Source organism: Cariama cristata, unplaced genomic scaffold (genome assembly GCF_000690535.1).
Source record: "Cariama cristata isolate BGI_N322 unplaced genomic scaffold, ASM69053v1 scaffold7975, whole genome shotgun sequence".
NCBI classification, from domain to species: domain Eukaryota; kingdom Metazoa; phylum Chordata; class Aves; order Cariamiformes; family Cariamidae; genus Cariama; species Cariama cristata.
This window is the reverse complement of record NW_009615707.1, coordinates 34945-61357: the sequence shown is the minus strand read 5'-3', so window position 1 is coordinate 61357 and position 26413 is coordinate 34945. Positions and strand designations below refer to the sequence as shown.

At 37.5% G+C, this 26413-nt stretch overlaps 1 protein-coding gene across 1 annotated transcript in view; it reads left to right on the top strand.

Annotated features, from left to right (window-relative positions):
• Positions 1-26413, top strand: part of LOC104161458 (biotin--protein ligase-like) — a 36962-nt gene that overhangs the window by 4122 nt on the left and 6427 nt on the right. Inside the window, exons 3-4 of the mRNA XM_009699911.1 lie at positions 1731-2671; positions 6096-6278. Of these exons, the coding sequence (XP_009698213.1) occupies positions 1731-2671; positions 6096-6278 (1124 nt within the window). The remainder of the gene's footprint in view (positions 1-1730; positions 2672-6095; positions 6279-26413) is intronic.

Below are 26413 nucleotides of genomic sequence, written 5' to 3'. Positions count from 1 at the left end.
ACCGTTTCAAAAGTGCCATAATATGCAGTCTGTCGGGTATTGTAGAGTAGTGGGCATTCAGGGGTAGAGCCACAAGTTTTTGTTTTGTTGTTCAGCAACTGTCTCATTTCTTCCTGCCTAGTTCTGTCTTCTCAGCTGTATTGATAAAACTGTGGGTCATGTAGAATAGGAAAATAATGGTTTGGGCTACAAAAAAATCCTTTTGTTTGCTTTTTTTTTTTTTAAAAAGTAGATCACAGTGCATTGGCAGCAGTCAGGGAATGACAAAATTGAGAACAGCTAACTAGGGTGCAGAGGAATATGCTCACAAATGTATCTGATGTGAAACTCTGTCTCTTGGTGCTGTTCTGCAAAAATCTGCATGCAAGGAGGGGGTGGCAGCTGAGAGAGTGCCCCAGGCATTTACTTTTCAGAATGTTTTCTGGCTCATTTTGCTTCAAGTACTGTGTCCTAGAACTGCTCCAGGAGAACAGGCTGATGGAGGCTGTTGATGGAATAGCATATAGGCTGGTAGCTAGGAGATTCTCCTGGGATGTGAAAAAATCTTGCTTCAAATTTCTGCCCCAAACTAGGCAAAGGGGATAGAGTTTCAAGGGAATGCAAGGGTTGTTAAGCGAAGAAAGTGATTGAACTTGGATCTGGTGTATTGTGTGCCAGCTAACTATTTTGTTAATCAAGTTTCTCACTGAATTTCTTTGAGAAATCGGAAACAAAACCATAATAAGCTTATTTGACCTTATGGGAATGGAGAGGGATTCAGTAAAGTTTTGCAGACTTTGATTTGACATATTTTCATGGCTTAGCAGCTGAAAAAAAATTACCTTATGAAGAGTATTTTTTCTTTCCTCTTACTTAGTTTGCTCTGCAAGTTTCACACTAACGATAATAATCTTTGCCCTTTTTTTCTCACTTGTGTTTGCCAGAAATTTTTTATCTTTGCATTTCCATCCTTTTTGGGGGGAGAAAGGGGAAGGCTTAACAATTCTTCCTATTTGCTGGTTGTCCTTCGGATTCTCAACTCCCAAGTCTTGCTATGGGTGGGTATGTCCCTTTCTGCAGACTGAACGCAGTTCAGATTTTTTTTTTTCACTCCCTTTTACTTGTGCCAAACTTTTATCTGTAGCCTTCAGCAATGCAAGAGGCATGGTTCAATGCCTCCATCGTACCCAATATCATTGCTTTATTAGCTTATTTCAAAACAGCAGCAAGCAATTTTCCACCCTGCCTTCCATAAGAGACCAGTGTTTTTCCAAAGGTACTCCTCTTGCTTCATTTTGTCCTTTGCTGCAGAGGGACGGGTAAAATAGCAAGCTGACCAGATGATGCTTTTGTGAGAGCTTCCTCACCTTCCCACCCATAGACTGTTGGTCTGTTAAGAACACAGCTGCATTGTGTACAGTAGGGGCCATGTTTTACTTTTGTGCAAGTATTTTTTCACTTATAATAAATGTTAATTTGTTTAAATGTGCCCTGTAATTAACAAGTGTTGTACTCTCAGTCAGATTTTCCTGCAACAGAGTCATGTAATGACTTGTCTTATGAGTGCAAATTTATTATGTTCTGGGGCAGGGGTTAGGATTTGGTGTGTCAAACAACTGAAATCATTACATTCTATTATAGATTATTTGTACTGAAATTAAATCTAAATCCTGCTGTGGTAGTGATATTCATCATAGCTCTTTTTAGTATCATTTTTATAACCCCTTTTTCTTATTCTTCAACTCTTCCAGCTGTCCACTTACAGGAATCTGCTCTGAAGGAGTTGGCACAGTCTGTAAAAGAGCAAAGTGTAAGCAGTACACAAATGGATGAAGTAACTCCTGCTGCTACTTCTGGGACTACTATTAAATCAGGATTAGGAGTAGCTGAGTCCGCAGGACAAGGTGAAGAGGAGAAATCCAAGCTAGAGAAAGAAAGTGAGCATGAAGATGAATCAAAGAGTCTATCTGACAGAGACATAGGTGCTGGAGAACATCATCACTTGCATCTTTCCAGCTGTCATGAATGCCTGCAACTTGAAAACAGTACTATTGAATCGGTCAAATTTGCCTCTGCAGAAAACATTCCAGAACTTTCTGATGATTGCAATAGCAAACTGGAAGAGAAGAACGATGACTGTCTAGCAAGAGGAGTAAAGAGAGTAAACCTTGCTGGAAAGCCCCCTAATATATTGATTTATCTTGGCTCTGAAACTTCAAAAGTGGAGTTTGAGCAGGTGAAATCAATCCTTCAGGAATGCATTGATGCAGACAGCTACACCATCTACCAGCTGCATGAGGAGCAAGTTCTGAAAGCTCCGTGGATTGATAACTCACTGCTGTTGATCATTGCCACAGAGGAGCCTATTTCAGAGGAGAACCACAAACAATTTCTGAAGTTTTTATCTAAAGGGGGAAAGATTCTAGGGTTTTCTTCATCTTTTACGTTTGATGGCATACAAATAAAGAGAAAAAACAAACTGAAGAAGACTGTTCATGAGTTAACGGTCTCTAAAATGGACAGCACTGAAATTAAGTTAAATCTTTTGGTCAGTGGCTGTATTTTTGAGGAAGCGATGAAGGAAGGTACCAGCAAAGTGAAGACATTGAGTCGATTAAATAATGCTGATAAAGATACAGTTATTGTTCATCTGACTTATGGAGACAGTGGAGGAGAAGCAGTTCTTTCTCAGGTACTGTGTATGCAGAAGCATTAGTTTGCTTAGTGCTACATGGTGTTGTGGTGTGCTAAGAAAGTTCACTTTTTTCCATTGTATGCTCTTGGGGGTGCTTGTCAAGGGGAGGTATAGGTAGATGTCTCGGTGAATACAGAAGGACTCTGAAGGCAGAACAGTTTTCACTTGGTCCTCAGGAAGCTTCAGGAATGGTAGAGAATGTCACCGCGGTTCCACTTTCTTGTTTTCACCGTGTCGCCATGCACACATAGATCATGCAAGATCACAGTGGGTGGTAGAAGAGAGAGCAGATTTGCATGGTGAGCAAGCATCTTCAAGAGCAGAGCTATCCTTTTCTGCCTGCTAGGAGTCGGGCAGTGGTACAACTGCGCGTTTTGCAGATTTTGGGAGGTGGGAACAGGAAGAACCAAGTCGTTGGTGGACTTGGGGTGAAAGCTTATACTGGCGAGATAAAAAAAAGAGACATCCTTCCAAAAATGTGAAGTATGGTGAAGCAGAGAGTCAGGAGAGGATGTAAAATAAAGCTTGCAAGAAACTTGAAAGATGTCTACTCTGAAGGTTTAAGGTTAAAGGTAGCTAGCACTTCTGGAAATCTGACTAGTGAATGAGAGATGAGTCCCAGCCTCCATTGCTTGTTGCATGCCATGTCTAGAAAAACTGCTGTACGATTCTTGCTGGAGCAAGTGACTACGCAATAAAGGTTGGTCTCTGACTGCACTGGAATGCCGTGGTTGATCTAGGTCTGTTGGTTCTTTTTTTTTTGCTAATATTGCTACCGTTTTCTCAGTTATGTTCTGTTTGTATTTTAGCGTTGTGAATGAAGTGAGCTTTTTTTTTTTGCTAATATTGCTACAGTTTTCTCAGTTATGTTCTGTTTGTATCTTAGCGTTGTGAATGAAGTGAACCATTTTATGGTTTCTTTAGCAGTGTTTTGATTAAGACTGATTTCTAGATGGATATTAGGCTCATGATGTTGGCCATGCTGTTCTGTTATTTATAAAAAAACCCCTTTATTCAACTGGAATGCATTTTTTTCTATTTACTATCAGAATTCTAAAACTTCTTTTTTGTTTTCTAAACTTTGACATGTTTTCTGTCAGTAATATGTGCTCCTATTTTGTTTTTTTTTTTTTTCTTGAGGGCGGGGAGAGAGTCTAGTCTGCTGGAAACCTTGCTATTTTGTTTCCTAAGTTTTCTTTTAGGTTTTAAATTTTTAAATGTTTAACATTCTACACCTAACAAATAGCTCAGAGCACTTGGGGGACAGAAGTGGGGGAGTCTAGAAGGAGTCAAAATCTTACTTGTTCCACTTAAGAATCATAATATCCCAGCAAATAGGTACCTCTCCAGTGTTACGGTATTGTGATCTCGGTTAAAAAAACCCCCACCAACCAACCAAAACTCACACCTTCTCAAAAAGTTAAACAACAGATGAATTTAAGTGTTCGTAATCTTTTATGTTATTGTTACTCTCTGTCTTCCTGGGTAACGGACGAGGAAGCTCCCATGGCCATGTTAAAGGTAAATGTTGGTCACTGGTTATTTAAATATTCACAGATATCTGGCTGAAGTAAAGAAAGGCTGATAAGAGAATAAATAGAAAGTAAGTCTATACCCCAGAAGAATGCATCTACCTGGATATATAACCTGTGCTATCAAATCTAGAGAGATTTTGCCATTTCATAGTAAAATTTTTAAACTGAGCCTGAAGGCAACTTGCCCATTTTGAGTTCCCCTCAGTAGGAGCGGAGGTAAACGTTTTCCTTTTAGCATGGCGGTTCACAATTAGATTTCTTCCCGTAGGCTGTCTTTGCTTTCAAGCAGCACATTGAGAAAAGCAGAGCGAGATTTATTTACCAGTATTTAGTTAGATGAGGAATATAATGGAGACATAGCGGAACAAGCTTTAGGAAAGATTCTCGGACCTATTTTTACCAATATTTTAATTACAGGAGAACTTTCTCAGGAGCCCAGAGCACTCAAATTTAACAGCTCACGTATCGGGTAGCGTATACTCTTCTAGCAATTACGTAATTCAGAGAGATTCATTGGGTTTCTTAGAAGTCTTTTCATCTCTTATCAGTTTATCAGATTGAATTTGCTAGCATTTTGGAAACTCTGGTATACATAGTAGCATGTTTATAGCTTTATGTAGGAAGCTTTGCCACCCATGTGCTGTATGGGTGTACTAGAAAATTGATTAGCTACTGTTGCTATCCATTTCTGCAAGGTCCATGGTAAAACCTGCTTTGCTTTACCGTTTAAATGGACCCTTCTGCTGTAGTAAAACTTAACACTGCAGAGCTTTCCCTCAGAAAAAGGGCGATACAGTATAGCTTCAAAAATCAGATTAAAAGGATTAGTGTGTCATTTTATGATTTTTAAATGACTTCCAGTCTGGATTTGAAAAGCCTTATTGTTCTGTCTTCAGGGCACTGACAGTGACATCAGCCATTAAGTATTCTGGCACAGACTTGTTGTTTCCCCTTTTTCTGTACTCTTCTGTCCGTCCCCCCCCCCATTTCAGCATATTTCCCTGAATTTCAAAATTTGCAAAACTGAAGAAGTGAACAAAGATAATAGCTTGTGATTTTCAATAAATGAATAGGCATATAGTAGGGTACAAAGGCTTCTAAATATCTTGAAACTCTTATTTAAAAAACAAACAAAATGAACAAAAACCCACAGAAAACACCAAACGCGTGCACACACACACAAAAAACAAAAAGGAGATTTTGAAGGTGTGTTGTTTTTTTTTTTTCTTCTGCATTTGTTTCTGCTTTTAAGCATCTGCTTCAGCCCTGGGAAGTGATTCTCTGGGAGGTGGTGTTCTGGGGTTCTTGGTTCTCTTTCAGGCCGAAGCAGTTCTTTATCTGCACTGATTGCAACTTAATTCATGTGACACGGTAAGGACTTGCTCAGCCCGCGTTCTACATATCTTGTGCAACCTCTGATAAAGCTTTTTCAATTTTAATGTAATGTTCTTGTACAAGAACAGAATTACATGACCAGTATTGCTGCTGGTTCTAGGTTGGTAGCAGACATGAAAAGCAGAAGGAGAAGTTTTAAGTTAGTGAATACAAGTTTGAACAACTTCTCCAGGAGAAGACCAGTTTATTAAGGAGGGATATTTTGTGTGAATTTCAGAGAAAATTGTAGTGTACTGGCAACAGTGATCCTGAATTGGAAACTATATAAATATATAGGTATTCCCTAGTTTATTAGGATAATAAAGCCCTACTTGTGTAGATATAATGAAGACGTGAGAAACTTTTAAATTACACTAGTAACACTGGATAGTTCAGCAAACGCAGTCAGGACAAAGCTGCTTTTGGAACTGTGCTTATCTCTTTGCCACGCTAAAATGTGTAATACCAACAAAATAACTTCTTTTTTATTCCCTTTGCACATATCCTGCCAGGCACACTTGGAACTGGATATCAATTCTATCGATGTTCAAACTGAAGAGGATTTTAATTTGCTTAAGATAAGCAATACGAAGAGATATGAAATTCTCAAGGACATCCTGATATCGCTTGGCCTGAGTTGTGAATTAAGTGAGATTCCTCCATTAACACCCATTTACCTTCTCTCTTCGGATGAGGTGAGGCTTCTACTTACATTTCAGTTGTTTGAGAGTTACCCTACAAGACAAATTCAGTGTTCACTTAAATACACCTTGGTTTTTATGTGGTATTTTTGTTTAGAGAGGTTTCCGTACATGTTACAGGTAAGCAAAAAGTTTGATTTCTACTCTGTCACTGTTACCTGCTAAGAGTAGTTTTGAATTTAACCATGGGGAAATTGTGCAGGGTGAACTTTTCAGATATATTTGCTGTATTTCTCTTAAGAACTTCTATGCTTGTTTGCATGTTTCTGCAATATCAAAACACAAGGCTGTGGTAAGCTACAGAAAGAACTGATTCAAAAGACAAGGTTTGTTTTTCTTTTAAAACAAGGTAGAAAGTTCTGTATAGGCTGGCACCGAAAGGTCGGACTTGAATTATGGAGAATGGTGTGGCAGACCAAAACTGAAAGCCCTGAGTGAGTAGGGAAGAGTGTGTGATTACACAAGGAAAAGCTTTATTCCTGAGAATGTTGTAATAATTCCTGGACATAGAATAGCTTCTTGTAATTCAAGTAGTCAGCTGGCTATTCTGGACTTCTCAGTTTGAGACATTGCTGTGAAGAATTGTAAAGAACATATAAAGCAGTAATTTTAACTTTTTTTTTTTCAAATGTGACTTCAAAAACATGAGAACCTTATTATATTGATCTGAAAGGGTGAAGCAGTAGGTGATTAAAAAGCAATACAGGCTACTCGGGCTCTTTGAGATTGTTGTTTCCAACCCATGTAGCGCTGTCACTACTTGCTCTAGGCACACTCGTGTGATTCCTGCTCCTTTTTTGTACCACCCTTACACTAGTACAGAAACGAGATGCCTGTCTTTAGGGGAACTCAACTATAGAAGCTCCTCTTTGGATGCCTGTTTCCAGCAGTTTCATATGTAATATCCTTTTTTGGCTGTGGGATCAATCAGTGAACAAAGTGACGTATTACAGCTGAATGTTTTTAAATAACTTGGGTGATATTTTAGATTTAGATTGTACTTTGCAAAACACTGTTCATTAATGTGGAAGATGGGTATGATAAACATTGCACAATTTATAGAATGGGAATACATGATATGTAACTTCATTGTATGACAGGCAGGTGGGTAGCAGATCCAAACAAACTGACTAAAATACTGTTAGTAGGTGTATCTGTAATTCAAATCTGCATTTGTTTTCTACATCTCTGAAGATACTGCCAAAACTTTCTACTGGTGCATTAAGTAATGCCCTCATATAGCAACCCAGATTGGATGTAGCAATTGATCAAAATAAGGCAAAATGCACAGAGCGCTTTTTTTTTTTCCCCTTTGAATGATTGCCATTTCATGTATGCCAAACTTTGCCAGATCCATCTCCACGTTACAATGGAGAAAATACTGTTGGAAGTGCTTCTGTCCACCCTTCTGCTTGAAGCAGGGCTGTTGCCAGTGCTAGATCAGGTCAGCCGTGCTATTTGTCTGGTTCAATCTTGAAAACCTCTGAGAGTTCATGCTACAACCTGTCTGTGCAGCCTATTCCAGTGCTGCTGTACCATTCCAGGGACTTTTTTTTTTTCCTGATGTCTAGCCTGAACCTTTCAAGATGCAATTTATGGCAGTTGATGCTTTATTATATTGTCTGGCACTACAAAGAAGTATTTGTCATTCTTTTAACTCTCCGAAGTAGTTACAGGTTGTTATTAAATCACTCCTAAGCATCCTCTTTGCCAAACTCAGAGAACCCAGCTTCCTCATCCTCTTCTACAGGTGTGTTGGGTACCTCTAACCCCTTTGTGGTTGCTTTCCAAGGGATCCAAACTAGCAATTCCTTACATAAGCTGAAGTCTGCTTTCCCAAGACCTAACTCTGCTGCTTGCCTTCTCAGCCTTCCTCCGGATCTTGAACCCTCATGGTTGCTACAGCCAATGCTGCTGTCTGTGACCAAAAAGAAACAAGTTGTTCCCTGTCTGTGCGCAGTAAATTCGTAAGAATTAATTATCTCTTTGTGTGGCAGACGTGGAAGTAAAACTAAACCCCATTTATCCTTTTTGACTAATATTAAATGTGCTCTGTACAGAAGCCTTATTGAACTCTTTTGTTCTCCTCCTTCACTCTTTTTCCATGACTTTTTCTTTCCTATGCACTTGCAGTTTTCAAACCTGCCGTGAATAAAAGAAGTTAGCTAATTTCTATCCAAACTTGCCCTCTAGTGGCATATTACAGAGTTGCAAGCAGGCTATTGAAGTTATTTTTGCAGTGTATACAGTATAGTTAAAGTTTATGCCAAAATTAGTTTTTTCCAATGTTTTTCCACAGTGTGTGGGTTTTTTTATGGTAGTTTAAATGTGCTGGTATGTATAGTCATTGTTTCAATGTCTTTTGCTTTAGCCATGACATGCTTCCAGAATATTGTGTGAAAGGAAGTTGCAACTTGTATGTAAAAACTGCAATTAATAATGAAGAGCTAGGATATTAAAATGAATAAGGAATATGTAATAGTTCAACTTTCTAACAAGTTATTTATTTTTCTCCATACATCATGTTCTACATAGGTCTTCTTGCTTTCCTAAAGAGCAAGGAGATACCAGAAATGTACCTGGCAGGTGAATAATTGGAGGAAATACTTAAACTTGTTTAAGATCAGAGTGGGCCAGTAGTACTGGAAATGGAGGAAACAGTCTTGCAAGCTCTAGTACTTTTGAACTTCATTCCTTTTTATCACTGCTTGTATGGAGAGCTTGTGCAGTACAGGTCACTGGGGATATATTGGATAGTATATTCCTTCCCTGAGAGGTTATCCAAGTAATGCTCATTGATAGCAAGTGGTTTCTGGATGATTTTGTTACGCTTCCCTGTTTCTCGTTTCTAAAAGCTAACAACTCACTAATGAATCCTCACCCCCAAACTGGAGGTTGCATCTGTATCACTGTGTTTAAAAAACGCTGGTGGAGCTAACCTTGTCAGATTTTTCTAGTTAATTGTAGAAACTACAAGCTGCTTTTGCTTATGTGGAAGAAATAATTGATTTTGCCCTACATTTTCTACTCCATTACGAAAAAAAGATTTTTTGTTGTTGTTGTTTTTAAATGATTTAAACTTAAAAGTGCTAGTTTGGTTAGTTTTTTCTTTCTGACCCGTAAGCTTTGATTTACAGTAGGGCTGTACCCTGTTCTGTGTGATTTCCTTGGTTTCTTTTCACCACCCCCTTTCCTCCTTTATCTCTTCAGAACTTTCATCAAACCTGTTTTCTACTGCATTGTGAACATCAAATAAAACTGTCTCAACTTTATTATGTGAATAAATAGCTTCTCTTGTCTTTTCCTCTGCCTACAATTCATGAACGATCTGTGTCTTTTTGTGTCCTTGTTGGGATGCTCTTAATCCCATCAAGTCTGCTATGCTGATTGGTATAAATTTGATTATTAAGACTTTCTGATCTTTCTGTCTACCCTCTGTGTCTTGGATGGTGCCTTTTGCAATGTAATTTTTAGCTGCTTCTGAGGGGTTTAGCTGCTTTTGGAAGATTTTGGGTTTTTTTTTCCTTAGGATTCCTATTTTGAAGTTTTAGTTTCCAGTTTATATGGTTATCACGTATCTTAAAATCACAGTCCTACTACATGGATTAAAAAAGCCAATGAAATATGAGCAGAACTGGCATTATTGTGGCTTCAAATTCAAATAAAAGCTCTAGTATCTGAATAATGGATGATAATGTCCATCTGTTAAGAGGTCTAGATCTTACCGTGTAGAATTGTGTTAGTCAGTCCTCAGCTAGCGCTTGCTGCTGGTGGTGTTGAATGATTGCTGTGGCAGCGTGCACTTTTTATTCCTGATGTCCTGGCTTGTAAATAAGAGTGTAAGGTAAGGGGCCTGGAAGGTGACAGCACTTGAGGCAACTCTTTCGTCATGAGACTTTTTGCACTAAGGCTTGCAATTATGGTTTGTTTCAGATACACACATGGGCATTTTTAAATTCAATTAATTGGGAAAAATCCCTATTATATTGATACGGTGCTACAACAACAATGAAGGCAGTGTTTGAAGCAAGAGCAATGTAGTGTGAAAGGCAGGTTACTTGCTGGTTAAAAGTTTAGTTAAATCTGCACAACTTGTTGGTGTTAAGTGTAATTTTGGAGACAAGCATTGGTATTGAAACACAGCACCTTTTTCTTTTCCTCTTTCCTTGATCTGGTGTAAAGCAGTTAAACAAATTGTAGACTTGTACATTGCTGTAAAAAGAAAATTCTGTATTGCTGTGGTGCAGGGTGAACTCAAAACTGTTGAAACAAATGGTGATGACTGTAAGCCTGTTGTCTGGCACCCATACGTTCGGTGGCAGCTTCAAGCATAGAGATCTGATTTTTCCTGCAGCTTTGCCTTTAAACGCTCAAATATTTACTCTTTCACATTGCCATCTTAAAGGATAATTTTTCAGACATAAACGCTGGGATTGTATTTTATTGCCGTAAGTTTCAGCATAACATCTTTTAGGTTTCAAAACAAGAATTCACTCCTTGAAGAACGAGAGAGATTTGTCGGAGTAGTGATTATTTCCATTAGAAAGTATGGTACACCCACCCATTTGCTGATCTGAAGCCTCTTAAACTTGACTACTAACTCCTCCGGCTGTGTTAGGCTGAGTCACTTTTTTCAATATCTTCCCAATGGATGGCAGCCAAATGATGAAATGTAATCAGTCTCCATTACTTTAGCTCAACTGGGAACCATCTTTTAAACAGTACGTTCTTCCAGAATATTAAACAGTCAAGACAAACATATTGGCTGAAGCTTGAAAGTTGGAGGTTTTAACTCTTGTTTATTGGAGGCAGAAAGAATAATTAAGAAGTACAATTGAACGTACCTCTTGAATTTCAGATTTTCCTTTGAGGGACAGTTTGAGATTCAGAATACTGCGCTCACAAGGGTAATGCGGTACAAAGACAACTTTGTGTTTTTGAATAACTCAGTATAGCACGGCACAATCAGAATTCAGTTGGACTAAATTTACATGTCTTGTGCTGCATTTTTGATTTTGTGATGGCATCAGCTGTTTTTAAATTCCAAGTCCATTATGTCAGCAAAGAGAGTATGAAGTTACTTTATCCTGAATAAATCTTTCTTTGAGGATGGGAAATTTAAACTCTTAGCTAACACTATAATGAACGTAGATTTCAGGGTACGTTTTGAGATGATTGTTTCTGAAATATTTCTATGCATATGAATGTGTATTGTAGAACTTGAGATTCAACTGTAAAACTTCAGAGTTTTTTGAAAGTTTCCAGTGCTAAAATCAGGGATAGTTATACTGAAACTCCAAAGCCTTATTTTTATTGCTATCCAAGTTTTTGTGCTTAAAAGTGAACCAAAAATGTATGATCTACAAAATAGGAGACTTGCTTATTTTCTCCTATTATCCTCAAAGCATAAGCATCGTCCCTGCCTTTTTAACCAGTAACAAAAAGAGCAAGAGCCCTTTGGAAGTATTTATTCCAGAAAGGAAGTTTGCTCTTTGCTCTAGCTCAGAAGTAACTCGAGCGCTGAGAAAAATATGGAATGAAAAGCAGTCCATGTGAGGGATCTGAAAGGATTCTATTGATCACTGATAAATAGTTTGTGTCTAACATTTTTTACTTTTGTTAATGTAGTGTATTATATTATTTCAAATGAACAGTGCGCTGTTGCTAGAAGTCTTTGTCTGTACTTGAAAGCTTTGCTAGATTGTCTCGTGGCTAGGGATGGAAATACCTTTTATGGCAAAGTTGCTTCAGGAAAAAAAGTAGCTACAGCAATGTAAATGCATCTGTACCAGTAAAAATGTGTATTTGCTGGAACAGCTTATTCTTTTGGGGAAACAGATTTAATGTAAGCCATATGTGGAACTCTTTTTTTTTTTTTTTTTTTTTTTTTTTTTTAAAAGTGTTTTTTTTTTTTTTCTGTTAAAAGCTGTGTTTCTACTGGGCTGGTTAGGCAATGCAATGCATTTGGCAAACCATTTGCGTTCTGACAGGTAGGATGCTTTTTCCCTTAAGTGGCTTTCTGAAGCATTTATCTGTGAAACTTAAGGACTGATAACAAGGTGCTATCAATTAAAAAACATTTGTAACTTAACTCCATGTGTTTAGGTTTTTTTCATAATAAATTCAGAGTTATTAGTTGGCTTGCAAGGCTTTGAGTTGGATGTCTGCAGGGAGGGTGGGTTTGCTTTTGTTCGTTTTGTATTCCCCCTCCACAAATTACCTTTTGTTTCTTTATAACAAAACTTTCAAACCCAGAGGGGTTGCACCCATTGTAAACCAAAACTATTTCAGTGTTGTCCTTCATTGAAAAGCTCTTTGTATCAATGTCTGAATTCTAATAATAGTCCCTACCGTTTGCTCGTGTTGAAGTGTGTGGCTCGGAAAGGCGTATGGCCCTCGAAGCGGGGATGGTTATTTAACAGTCAGTAGGTCCGAGCCCCCCATCAGCACTGAAGATAATGCAGGTACATAGGGGCTGTCTCCTGCTTCGGCAGTTCAGAGCTCTCTTGGTCACAGAAAAACAGAAAGCCATTCTTCTGAGAGCTAATGCCACTGTGATTGAGGCGTGAGTCCCTCCAGGTTCCTGGTTTGTGCCCACTTCCAGAGGCGAGAGCTTTGCCAGGTTCAGCACGGAAAAAGGCCAGTGTCAGAAGTGCTTAGGCTGCGTCGGGCTTTTTTGGGCATCAGCTCCGTGATGATGCTGGACATAAGAGGAGAGGTTTCAGTTGTAGAGATTTAAGATGATGTTTTCATTTCACACTTGTGAATGGCTAGGAGAATGTTTATGGTCAATTACTGTGGCTTGCCAAGCACGGGGTAGTTTCTTAATCTGTGGTAACTTAGTAGCTGAGAGGAGGGATGCTCCTCTACTCTGTTTTCTGTCCATCCCTCCTTTCAGTTACTCTGTTTTCTGTCCTTACCCACTCTAGCATACAGAGGGAGGATGAACTGCAGGACTTGAAGGTAGGTGCAGGATGGGTGAGGATGGGTAGAAAGGGCGAGAGAAGGAAATCTGCAGATAGGAACCAAGATTCTGGTTCTTTTTTCTCAGTGATATTTCCTCTTGTACCTCCATGAACAGTTTTGTAAAACTTGTCATACAGTGGTGTAGTAGATGAAGGTGGAATAAATATTGTATATTTTAGTGCATGCGTCTTCTTTCTCCTCCGTCTTCTATTGTTCTGCATACCTTTATTAGTGCAGTTTCCTAGTAGATCTGCAAGTTCTTCAGTAAAATTTTTAAACTTTTGCATTCCAACTAGTTTAAAAGAAGCTGAGTTTCTATAGCAAACTTTATGACATACAGACCAGGGCAGGATGTTCCTCAAAGCTAGTTATGTGCCAAGGCAGCCTGCCAGTCTTGCCTGGCAATGAAGAGATGCCAGTGGGACTGTATGTAGAAGGCATGGACGATGAGGGCTATTGCAGTTAAACTGTGAGACATGGTTACAAGAAACTAGGCTTTCCTGGCTCTCTGCTCAGAGGCTGGTTTTTTAACCAATCTTACAGTGCAAAATGACTTATCAAACTATAAAAAGTTTTAACTAACTTTTGAGACAAAATTAGTGTGTTCAATAGAGTGTGTTTTCCCTGGGTGCTAACTCAGTAGTCCAGGCCCAGGGTCTGGCTGACGGCTAAGCTGTGTTCATGCTGGCACCTGTAAGTACCAGAAGACTAAATTATCTCTTAATTTGTTCACTCAAAAGTTTCTGCAGACTTCTCCCTGGAGTTGTTTATTGAAGACAGGCTGGCATGCTGCAGGGATTTTCAGTGCATTCACCAGCACTGTGCGACTAGTGACGGGCGTCCCTGCCCAGCTGAGCTGTCTTAGTGTGGGCATTATATTAAAATCACCGGGGATCTCTGTTGCTCTCAAAAGCTGGATGCAGTTGCAGCTTTTGGTACAGCTGGTTTACTGAGGGGAAGGTTTCTTACCACCAGGGGCCACTTACGAGCTGGAGTTGGAGAACATAGAGGAAAGCAAAAAAAGTAAGGAAGGGATGGAAAACATTTTCTGCATATTGTGTTGTATATAGATTTGCGTTAGAATATCTTTGCATGTTTGCAGCGACTGCCCTGTATAATATTTCCTCAATTTTAAACCAGCATTTTAAATTCCACAGGAATTGATGGTATGTAGTGTCAAAATACAGTAAGACACTTTCAATTAAGAAATCTTGATGGGAGATAAAGGGGATTCTGAATATGAAGCCAAGTAATTCCAGGTGGTTGCTAAAACTACCTTTTGCTTTTCTGTTGTTTATCTTCAGGGAATATTTACCATGTATTTGAGGGAAGGAGAAAGGGAAATCTGGCAAACATTCCCTTTATTTTACACTTCTAGTTAAAAATGTCCTTCTTGCGTGATAGCAGCAAGCATGCTGTTTGTGTTAAACAACCACGGATCACATTTGTATGCACATAATAATGAATAGCATACTTATGTTGCACTATGGTTTGTAAACAACTTTTTGGCTATGTATTGATTCAATAAATGTTTTTGACGATCATTTGGAAAATGCAAGAAGCTTTGAGGAATGAAAGAAAATATCTTGTTTATAGCGATCTCCGTAAAAAGGGTCTTTATGCTGCTATGAGAACTAAAAGTTAATGCCTTTTGTACTGAGTAGCATTTAATCTTATTGTAGAGCTAACTCTGATATGAAATTATTATGTGCTGGCATCTGACCAAAGTGCCACTCACTGAAGTGCATTCCATCGTGTTTCAAGCTTGCTTGAAATCTGTGTGCATGATACTTCACAGCCCCTTTCTCCAGCAGGCATGTTCTTTCTGTACTGTAGAGAATGGAAGATTTTATTATCCTTTCAGGATGGCTTATGTAATATCTATTTAAGACACTTGTGAGCTTGATGTTGATGTCTTCTGTTAACTTCTCGCTCCTGAAATGACAGAGAATAGCGTTAGGGTTGGGTGCCCTTTCTGGAGTATAGATCACTCAGCATAGAGCGTTGCTAGCCAGTGTGTGAAGCTGAGTTTTCTTCGTTTCAGTTTATCTTGGAGTTTGTAGGAGGAATATAAATAAATAATAAAAAAAGGTAAAATCTGCAGTGGGAGACTAATCCAAATTCATGTTGGCTCTGTCTGACACAGGCACACATTCTGTCTTCGTGTGAAGGCTGTAATTAAAGTGTCTGGTCTTGGATTTTGTTTCAGCACTCAAAAGCTGTAACCGATAACCCTTTTGGAGTCAGGGCTCGGGGTTCGGCCTTGGAGCAGATGGGTGATTTTAGATAGCAGGAATCCATAACTTGTGACAAACGCTCTGGAGATCCGTGGCAATTTGGCATCAATTCGTTTAGTATGACCTCACTGGTAAAGATCTGACAAAAGTGGAGTATTTCCAAACATAAAAACCTTGAGACTCTCTGACCGTCAGTGGGGCCTGTAGCTAATTTATGTAAGTGAGGCTGGGAAAATGAGAACAGGCTTGGCATCAGCTGAGTCCTGTGAGATGCTATCGTGTTACTGTTGCTCAGAAATGATGATACGTTTCCACAATGAGACATCATTATAATGGTTATCTAACAATTTAATTAGTGCTTCTTTTGTATCTTTACTTTTAAACAAATTATGGCTAGATGATATAAGATTATATATTTTAATTAAAGGGAAAAGTTGAATAGAAGTATATAACCAAGAGGAAATAGAAGTGTCTCCTCATATTGCTCTTCAGAAAAGATAAAGCTGCAAACTTAAGCTGTTTTTTGTAACAATGCGTTTACCGCATTGAAGTCTTCTGAATATATTTCTTTGACTCTTAACAATTCTTTAACAATTCAGTTACACAATAATGTTACCAGAAAAAAATTGTCCACAACACAAAGCTTATTACTTGAATTTATCAAGCTGAATTTATTTTGGAAAATTAAGATAAGAGTTTAATTAGAGTTATCGTTGATTTAAAAGACATTCCAGTATTCTCAGAGTTTGTCGTCAAAGAAGACAAAGGCTGCAAAAAAAAAAAAAAATTTTATCAAGTATGACTTGTGTCAGCAGCTGATAGGGAAGGGACTGGCTTAGAGATTCTGTTGTATTTATCATTTGACAGTTCATTTTAAGAAATGATTTGGGGTTTCTGACATGTTGAATAAATCCTGAAATTCCAAGTCCAGTGGGAATGGAATTTGGCATGTGACTATCTGGCTGACATTATGCAGTTCTTACAGTGAAAAGCTGATTAAAGAACAGCTGTTAGCTTAAATCAGAAAGTTTGCTGTAGTTTCTACTACAACTTTTATGTGAAAGCTTTTTTTTATTTGGGTTGTAGTCAGTCTTCACAACAAGTGGAATGTGTTCCAGTTTAGTAAATCACTGTATTCAGTTACTTGGCAGTTGTAGTGGTGACGTTAATTACAAAGGATTTACATGAGTGTTGAAGCAGGGTTTTCTCAGAAAGGGAAAAAAAAAAAATTCAGAATAAATCTTGTCCTGTCTGTTTTCATGGTATGTGTATTTTTCTTCTGCTAGTAAAAGTATCCTCTGTAAAAGTGCTGTGTAGCGAAGTCCATCAGGGCAGCCTGTATTCTTACAGTTCGATTATACAGAGCTGTGCTTCACAGCGTTACATGATTTAATTTTCAGAATTTCAGCTGGTCACCGTTCTACCCGTGCCAGCATTTCCTTGTGCAAACTACAACAGCGATGAAGTTCTGTACATAAGTATGGCACTGCAACTGTATAGAGTTATATGGACAGACTTTTATAAGTCTGTGTATATGCGTGTTAATATATGTATTTTTACAAAGTCTGTGTGTCTCATTTTTAGAGCCATATTGGCAACCTCAAGTTTCAGAAATTCAGGTCTTCTTTCTTTAGCTCTTCCATAATAGATGCATGATATAGCAGAAATGATGCAAGTGCCACTGGCCCTGGAGAACTCCAGCCCTGAGAAAAGTTGAGATGGGAATTATTCATTTAGTGTGTAAGTTGGAGCATGTTCCTTGACTGATGAGGGTAAGAACTTTTTTGGGAGAGAAAAACCTCAGGAGGAACAGTTAGTGGATCTAGTTTGATACCAGATGAAAGAGCAGACAGACACTGTGTGCGAGGAGGAGAGAGGGGAATGGGGCAAGAGCTGAAGAGGCAGAGGTAAGGAGCAAGACTTGACCGTATAGAAAACAAGTTGTACTACTGCATTTTCTAGCATTCCCTACAGCTCCTAGTTATTATAATGCATATCTAATAATTTTAGCTATAAAATCTGTATTACTTTAGACTGATCCATTCACTAGGATGTAAGATACGGGACAACATTTGATTTTTTTTTTTTTTACGGCTTGTTTTATTGAGAATCATTTTCCTTATCTAGTGTGCATTGTTTCTTAAGTGTGTACTGAATTGTACTGTTGAACTTGTTTAAGAAATATTTTAAGTACTACTTCAGAAAACATTTCAAAATATCATTACTAATTTGTAAAAACTGAATAAATATGTAATTAAAATAATGGTTAAAGCCAAGCTTTAGGAGGATCAGTATTGAGGAGACTGGTACAATCTGTCCCTACTTGTTTTAACATGGGTGAGAATCTCTACTGCAGTTTAAGTGTAGTAGTGGCCATAATAAATTTACAATTTTTGCACATGGTGAGAACTAAGATTTGAAGACAGAGCAATAGATCATTTAATAACTTAAGTTTTTAGAAGTGGGTACAAAGACTGCCAAGTTTCAAAACATTCTTCAGACAAACAAATCACGTCTGGATTTTTGCTCAGCTGCTTGCCCTTCAGCAGAGACAAACTATAAAGTGAATACTATGCTTTAACAACTTCAGAGAGAGAATCTGAATAAAGATAAGGTGATTTTTATTTGCTAAGGTCCACACATGAAGGGAGTTCATGGGTATAATGTGTATTACTGAACAGTGCACATGTTTTCTTTTTTCCGTTTGTCATGTTTTGTTGTTACACTTGCAACAAAGTCATGGGTCATCATTTCTTTGTAACTTATCTTTCCATGGATGAAGTTGGTCATAACTTCAGTAGAAAAAGTTACATTGTTCTCGTTATAAAAATTATTTGAAATGAAGAGCACTGTTCAGTTGGAGAAAGCATACCACCATCTCCTCTGCTTTAAAGAACTGTGCCTGGATGCTCTCTACCTATTATATAAAGACAAATTTTAGGAATTGAAAAACATCTTAAGATCCTCTGAATTTTAAGATGGAGAGAACTATTTTGTGGGAGCATGTCTCAGCATTTCCATGTAGTCAAAATCGATGAAAATTAATTCCAGGAGGTATTTCTGAAATTCTTTTGCAAGGTAAGGAAAAAAAATTGTATTTTGATGCATGATCATCAAGATTTAAATAAAAAAATACATATGACATATTTTGACTTTAGAACTCATTACATGAAATTATGCATGCATTTCTCTGGTCTGGAAAATACACTTTTTTTCCAAAATGGAATTGTTGGTGTTATGATTAGTTCATTTGCCACAGCTGCCTGACAGAAACAGCAACTGCAGAGATAACGTTTATCTAATTAGTTTTCCATTTTTTGACCACATTTTACATGTTGGTCTATTAGTACGATGTATTAGCTGATGGAAAAGAAAATACAGCAGCTGAAAGCAAATGCTTAGTCGTATTTTTTGCTTCCTATAGAGAGACGGGCACTTTCCCAAAGTTACTGTAAGCAGTATGAGCTGCAAATTAACCATAAATATTCGAGCTGCTTGTTTGAATTCCTGAGGTTTAGTTAGAAATACCTGAAAGCATTTAAAGTTGTACTTTTGTCTTTAGAATACTTCTGTCATTATTTTAAATGAGCGTAGTTGATATTGGGAATGTTTTGAACTAAGTTCAAAAGATTACTTGTCTTTCATGGGAGAATACTTGATTGGAGCCGCGAGACGCGTGCTCTTTGGCTCACCAATCCTTATGATGGAGATTGCTGGAAGAGGAGATAGTTCTCTTCTGCTTGTGCTCTTCTCTTGTGCATCTGCTGCTGGCCGCTGTTGGAGAAAAGGTACAGATTGAAAGCGGCATATTGATATGGCTGCTGCTTTGTCCTTGCACTCGTGTCGTTTGAACAGCAGCAGCTTTTGACAGTTGCTGCCCCTTTCTGCTAAGTGTTAGTTTTTTTGTCATTTGAAAGAGAAGTTTGTTGGCTCTGGCAATTACAGGAAGCTTTTCCTTCTACCTGTTTTAGCCATAGGCAACATCTGGGAAGCAGCGATGTTTAATGTAGTATTTCAGTCAAATGGTGAGTATGAATAGCTAGCAATGGTAAGAATATGCTTTTGTTATCTCTGCAGCAACCATGTCCTTTTGGAGGTGGGCGTGGACTTCAGTCTTCACTAAATATTTTCAAGCTTTTTTCTATCCTACACGATCCACTTTGTTTAATGATGGTCTCCAATTAGAAGTCCAGGAATAGCAAAATAGAAATTTTTTGAACTGCAATAAAACCTCGCTGCAATTATTGCTGTCCTTTATTGCTCCATACTAAACAATTTCTCCATCTGTTCAGGGATGTCTCTTCCTCTTAGAAGCATATGATAATTTGCTGGTAGAATGTTATTTTTGCGGCCACTGTCACGTTCCTGATTTTATGCAATAACACTAGCTTGACAAACTGAAAGTGCACATCAAACTTTAAACTCAAAATTAAATAATAATTGCTTTGCTCTCAGTCTCCTGTTTCCCCAGCTATTACGTTCAAGAAACAGAGACTGAAATTATCCCTATTTAACCAAGGATAAATTAATCACTGGGTGTCACAGACTGAGTATACAGACTTTGTCTGTAGCTTGAGTTCATTAGTTTGTGTGGAACTGTTTTGGAAATGCATTTTAAACTCTCTTTTCACATTTTAGTACTGGTTGAAGTAATCCGTGAAACTTTTTCCATCAAGACAATATGTTTTTTAGAAGTTAATCCTCTCGTTTGGGATTATTAATTAAGGGTCTTCAACAAAGGTGGTTCATATTTCATCAGTTAAAAGTTAAGCGATATGTGCAGAGCTGGTTTTCAGTCTTTGAGAGCTTTTACTTCATTCTGGCCAGGTTCTTGACTTTAGCAGTACGGTCTGGGTAGGATGTTGTAGTCTGAGTCCTCATTTCTGTAAGACTCTCTTGCCCCGAGCTTGGCTATTTTTCTTTTCAATATTACAACAGGGTTCCAAAGTTTCAATTCTACCACTTTCTGTGGTCAGTCAGGAGCCAGGAAATGCACAACACAACCGTCTGCCTTGGGAGCCAGAATCTCCTTTCACTCTCTGGCTGCTGAGCTGGAATGAAAAACTGTGTTCAGCTCTGCTGTTACTCCGCTCAAAAGCTTTTGTACCTTGTCATGAGAGTGAAGTTGCACTGCAGTCACTAACCTTTGCTGTAGACCACATTAGTGCCCATATGCAGCAAGCATTTACTGTTGACGTAGTTTTCAACAAGTATTTCCATAAGGCTGTATTTTGTTGTCCCCTCCAGACTGCTGTCCCCCAAGACATTTCCTTACTGGGGTTAATACTAAATTTTAATGGGGGAAGTCTAAAAAATGAAGCCATCTTCTTTTTCAGGTGTGCTATTCAATTGAGTCTTAAAACAATGCAAGAGCATGTTTCTGATTTTATTAAATGAGTTCTCTTTGGGCTACATTGTACATGAAGTGTTACCATTTGCATTAACGAATATTGCACAATTTTGTTTGACACGTTGGGTCTTCCCTCAACTCTTTTAACAGTAATAGAGCACAAATATCCCTAAGCACAGAAACAGGTGGTTATCCTCAGAGACAAAGTCCTTCAGGAAAACGAATGTGCTGTTCTCAGAAATGCTCCTGACCGCCTGTGTTTGCTTCTGTTGATCATTTCTCTTTCTTTGTTCTGGTCTTGAGTCTGTTCTTCTTTGCTTCTCTGGGTGTCTTGTTTCCCAAAGTCACTCCTGAAACCTTGAATTTCAGTCATAAGCTTTGACTTCTGCTGTGCTCTCTGCAACACTGGAGGTTCTGTGTGCCCAACCTGGTCGTTTGGTGTAGAAGCTAGTGGAGTATATGACTTGACTGAAGTGAACTCAGCCCTGGAGTAGGTAAAGGCTTTGTCTAGATGTATGTTCGGCCTTATCCCTGTGAGGGTTGAGTATGTTGTACGTCCACCTTTTTAAAAGACAAATTAAATTTGAGGGTTTTTTTCTCCATTTATCCGTAACAATTGCAGAAATGCTTTCAGAGGGCTGCTCTCGAAGGAGGCTGGCTCTGAAGTTAGTTTGTGAAGTTGCCTGTGTATCAGGACCCTTACAGCTACGGGAAGGTGTAGAGTATGGTTGGTTACTCTCGTCTTGTTCTTCCTCTGAGGGAAATGTTCTGCCACTTTGGTTCTGAAAAGGGTTCGATCCCAGCAGGAGAAAGTAAGCATTAAATGTGAAAGGGCTGAAAAGGGAGAGAATTGCAATGCGTTAGAAAACACGCAGCTAGGATAACTGTAAACATAGTTTGTATCATTCATGCTTACAGCCTGGCATTATAGTACATGGGCATGAATACTGTATTTTTTCCCCCTATTTTGTAAGAAAAATGTATTCATTTGTGATAAACTGAATATTATTGAGGCTTCCTTCAGAGTTCTTGATTTGATATCTAAATTTTACATTGCTGTGTACGTACATGACGTATTTTCAAAGCAAGAAACTTATCTCTTTTGCTAGACCTCACTAAATAAAAAGCATTGGTTTACTTTTTTTTTTTAAATAATCCCATGTTGTCACAGTAATGTTTTTTTGGTTTAGGATCCTTGATTAGCAAGGAGATCTTGGTTAAAGTTAAAGTTATTAGTTGTTATCTTCATACTGGTTTTTTTGTCTTTGGAGTTAGGTATACTATAAATAACATACCAAGCATGTTCTTGCCATTATAGCATATAATTTCCAAGAAATTCTTTCTTTCTAAGACATTTCTTTTAGTATCTTTTTTTATTTATAAATTGTTATGTCAACCTGAATACGTTTTAGAATGGTTTATAAAATACATGATACATGTTGCACACTAGCTGTGCAATTTTAGGGACATAACTGTATTGTAATCTCTGAGTTGTGGTAAATGTGAAAATGTGTTGTGGTTTCACCCTAGTATTTCACAGACATTTCTTTAGCTCAGAAAACCCCTGCGTGTGACAGAATTGGGAGCTCTTGCTCAGAAGAGGCAAAACCAAGGTACAGCTGAAATCTTGTCCTTCAAGTTTAACGCATGTTTGCAGTGCTAAGAGGAGAATCTTTGGCTCCTGTTCTCCTATTTCATATTCATGAACTCTAAATTTGCTCACATTTTTGGTATATAAACCTGTTGAAAGGCAAAACAAACCTGATGGAAAACCTTAAACTAAAAATTGTGTATTATCAGAGGTAAGAAAAAATATTTTCTTAGGTTTTATTTACTTAACTCATTCTACTGCTAATTCCAAGATTTTCAACAAACAATTTTATCCTCAGTTTAAAAAAAGAAAGTTTTGGTACCAAATAAAAATACTATTATGTGATAGCTGTTTAACAGAGCCAGTTTTACCAGCTGAATATATTGAATCTAATTTATTGCCCTATTAGCCAAGAACAAAATTCTTCTGTATTTTTTTTTCTAGTCAATACAGAATACTTTTGAGAGTAATTTAAAATAAATGTATATAGCATTTAGGGTTAGATTTATATCTTAATTTATTCTTCTGAACATGACTGATTTTTTTTTTTTTTTTTAAACCCACTTTAATATGCATAATGTTCACATTTTAGTGCAAAAGTGGAATGTCTTTTCCCTTCTGCCTGGTTTCTCTATACTTATTTCTAGCACAGTTGCACATATGCTCAATTTACTGTATGCTTTTAAAAAAAAAAAAAACAAAACAAAACAAAAAAAACCCAAAAAACCAAAACCAAAAAAACCAAGAGTTTTGTTACAAAGTAGGTGTCATGAAGAATTAAATGGTCAAATCGTAATTTATCATGCCTTTTTCTGGCAGGATAAATCAACACCTACTAGTCCTCTGATTTATCAGCGTTTTCATTGCAACGCTCATTTTTGTGAAGTGTTATGTAGTGATGTTATGTCAAAGGTAGACCTTGTTCTTATTGATCCTTTACCCTCAAAGTCAGCTTTATAGTCTGTTGCAGCAAATGTACCCCAATTACTGTGCTATGTTATGATACGAGTTTACTTTGCATAGGTGGCCATATACTGTTTAATTTCTGAGATTAAGAGCTATAAACTACTAAATGAGATTTCGTCCTGTAATTTTTAGTATCCTTTAGTTTAAACTAAAACTTTATTATGACGGTTACTAAATTATGCTAAATATGAGGAGGTTTTGATGCATACATTCTTTGTTCCTTTTTGTGTGTGTGTGTTCACATACTTAAATGTAGTTATATGGTAACATGCAATTACTATGTTTTTAAGTATGCTTGGCTTAAACCCTAGTTAAATTCAAATCTTTAGTGATTCTTGATGGAGCTGGGAATTCTGGAAAAGGTTTTGCCATTTGAATATGGGCTGTTGCATTCAAAAATTTTCAAAATAGATTTGTAACTGACTTGGCAAGTGCTTGCGAAGGATTTAATACACATGCGTTTTATTTAGTATGTCATCTTGCTCTACTGTCTGCATCATAAAACCTGCAATTTTTTTTTTGGTAAAACTGATACTGAGCCTAAACCTGTTTTTTCAACTTGGGTAACGCATTGATGGTGCATTTGTATAATGTATTAGGGGAATGCTCATTTTGTTGTTGTATGTGAATATGGAGCTAACTTATTAACATTTATTAACACTGAATAAAATATTTTCGAATATTTTTAATACAACTGTTTTTTTAACCGTAAAACACAGAGTGAATTTTAAATAACTTCTGTTTTTATTAGAAACCTTGCACAGGTCTCAGTTAGCACAAGGCACAGTAAATTAGTGCAGTGTTATAAAATACTGCTTCATCGAATTAAGGAGTTTTTGTTTAAGTAGACTTTTGGCCTTTCTGAACGCAATATGGTTCTCTTTCTTTTTTCATACGCATGGACAGCTTCAGGATTTTTTTTTTTTTCAAGATACGCTTCCAGTTCTGGATGACATTTAACCTTTGACCCAGCCACTTTCTTACAATAAACAGTTTGTTGATGAGAGCAGCTGCTGGGAAGATTGCTTCCAGACTGTTCTGTTGCAGCTGAGTAAGAAAAGGAAAAGCCAGGATGCACCTTACAGCGATGCTCTGCTGTCCTCCTTCCTCCTCCGCTCCGAAGGCTCTTACGTAGTCAGGGACCATAAATCGTAGTAGTTTATCAAAATGGAGAAATCCAAACGAATGTGTTCTGCTTAGGGCAATATGTGTTCACGCATATTTTTTTTAATTGCTACATCCTTTCAAGAATTTTTGGTACTTTTTTTTGCATATAGCAGTAAAGAAAATATGTGATTGCCTCATTTGCTGTATTTGTTCGCATGACTGAATGATAGCATGTGCCTTCAACCTTAGCAGCCTAATAGCTAAGCATAACACTGTGCTAAAAACAGAGAGATACTGATCTAAAAAACTTGACATGAAGACCATTTTTCCTTTTTCCTGCTAGTTGATTTCTTTTTTTCTTATTTTTAGCCTTATTGACAGCATTCTTTTCTCTACAGAAGATATCATCTGATATATTTTTGATTAGGTGGTGAATTCTGACCTGGGCTCTGCAGCCTGTTTTTAGAATAGACTGCTGCACATTGAATAAATTAATTTTCTGCCAACATACAGTGCTTTTTAAAGCTAAATTTAATTTTGGATTTAAATTTAGGCACAGATTTATGAGCAGTTGCTGGACACGTAGACTGAGCGTGGGTTGAGATTTAAGGTGCTCCGTGTTCAAAGAAGTGTAACTGCAATAAAAAGGGTAAGGATACCTTGCAACACTTTGTTAAAAATATTTCCCTTTTTTGTGGACTAGGTATTCAGCATATCGCTGGCAAAATGGACCCACTTCTGTATGTGACTGTTTTTACCCCCCATAGTGTTGAGATGATGCCCTGTGTAACTGTTTATGTAATGTAATACTTGTTTTTAAAAACACACTGAAGTGTGGAGGCAAAAATAAGGAACTTGGTCTCTGGAATGATCTTTCAGAAATGCTTAGCTTTTTCTGCCTCTCTTGAGAAAGTATATTGCAGACTAAAAGTAACTACCCAAACCACTAGAGACTCCTAAAAAATCCAGTTGGTTGTGAACTTATAAAAGCTACCAAACCCTGCCATCTTTCTAAATGCCCTTCCATATTTTGCACAATCAACTCGTCTGGGTTTAGGAAATGTAAAAAGATTATTAATAAACTGAAACAGATTTCCTCGTTGTGTAGCATCCTGAGAATGCATAGCAAATATCAGCAAAGTAACTACAGAAGTTCATGAGAACATGAAGTGAGAATGCACCTCGGTTGTACTACAATAAAATCTTTATGAAGTTCTTTGGGGAATGGGGAAAGGAGGGAGTGGAGAACTGGGGATTTCTCTCCTTCCTAAGATTTTTATACTGTGAACTAAAACACTAATCATGAAAATAATGGCCCTCCACATGCTGAATAGAGTAAGACAGATGCACAGATTCTCTCCTGAGTTAGCCTAGAGGAGTGACCTCAGCTAAAATATGTCTTCCTATCAATAAAATATGCAAAACAAATGAAAATATTGTAAGTAATGTGAAGATAGGTTAAAATCAACTGATGAGGCCATGGAGGGAAACTATCTAGCTCAATTTTTATCTATTTCATTGTACAAGGACTGAACTTTGAAATTAATTGTAAGCAGTTAAAAGAAAAGTTCTATATACGCTTTCTGAAAATGAATTCCAGTACTTTATGTATTTCACATCAGATTTTGAATGTGTTGTAAGTAACCTTTGTGTTTTACAGTTCTGTTTATTCTTTTCATTTCAGTTGTTACAAAATCCATCTTCAAGCTTACACTTAATTAAGTCCAAAAGGGCAGCTAGTCAGGACTCCAGGCATTGAAGTGTAGTTTGGCAATGTTATTATGTATTAATGACATCTGAACGGTATTGAAATGATTATGACTATCTAATGAAATCTCTTAACTTGCTTGTCTGGTTGGAGAGGCTGGCTTTGACAGGCAAACACAAATAATGCATCTGCTATCTAGAACTT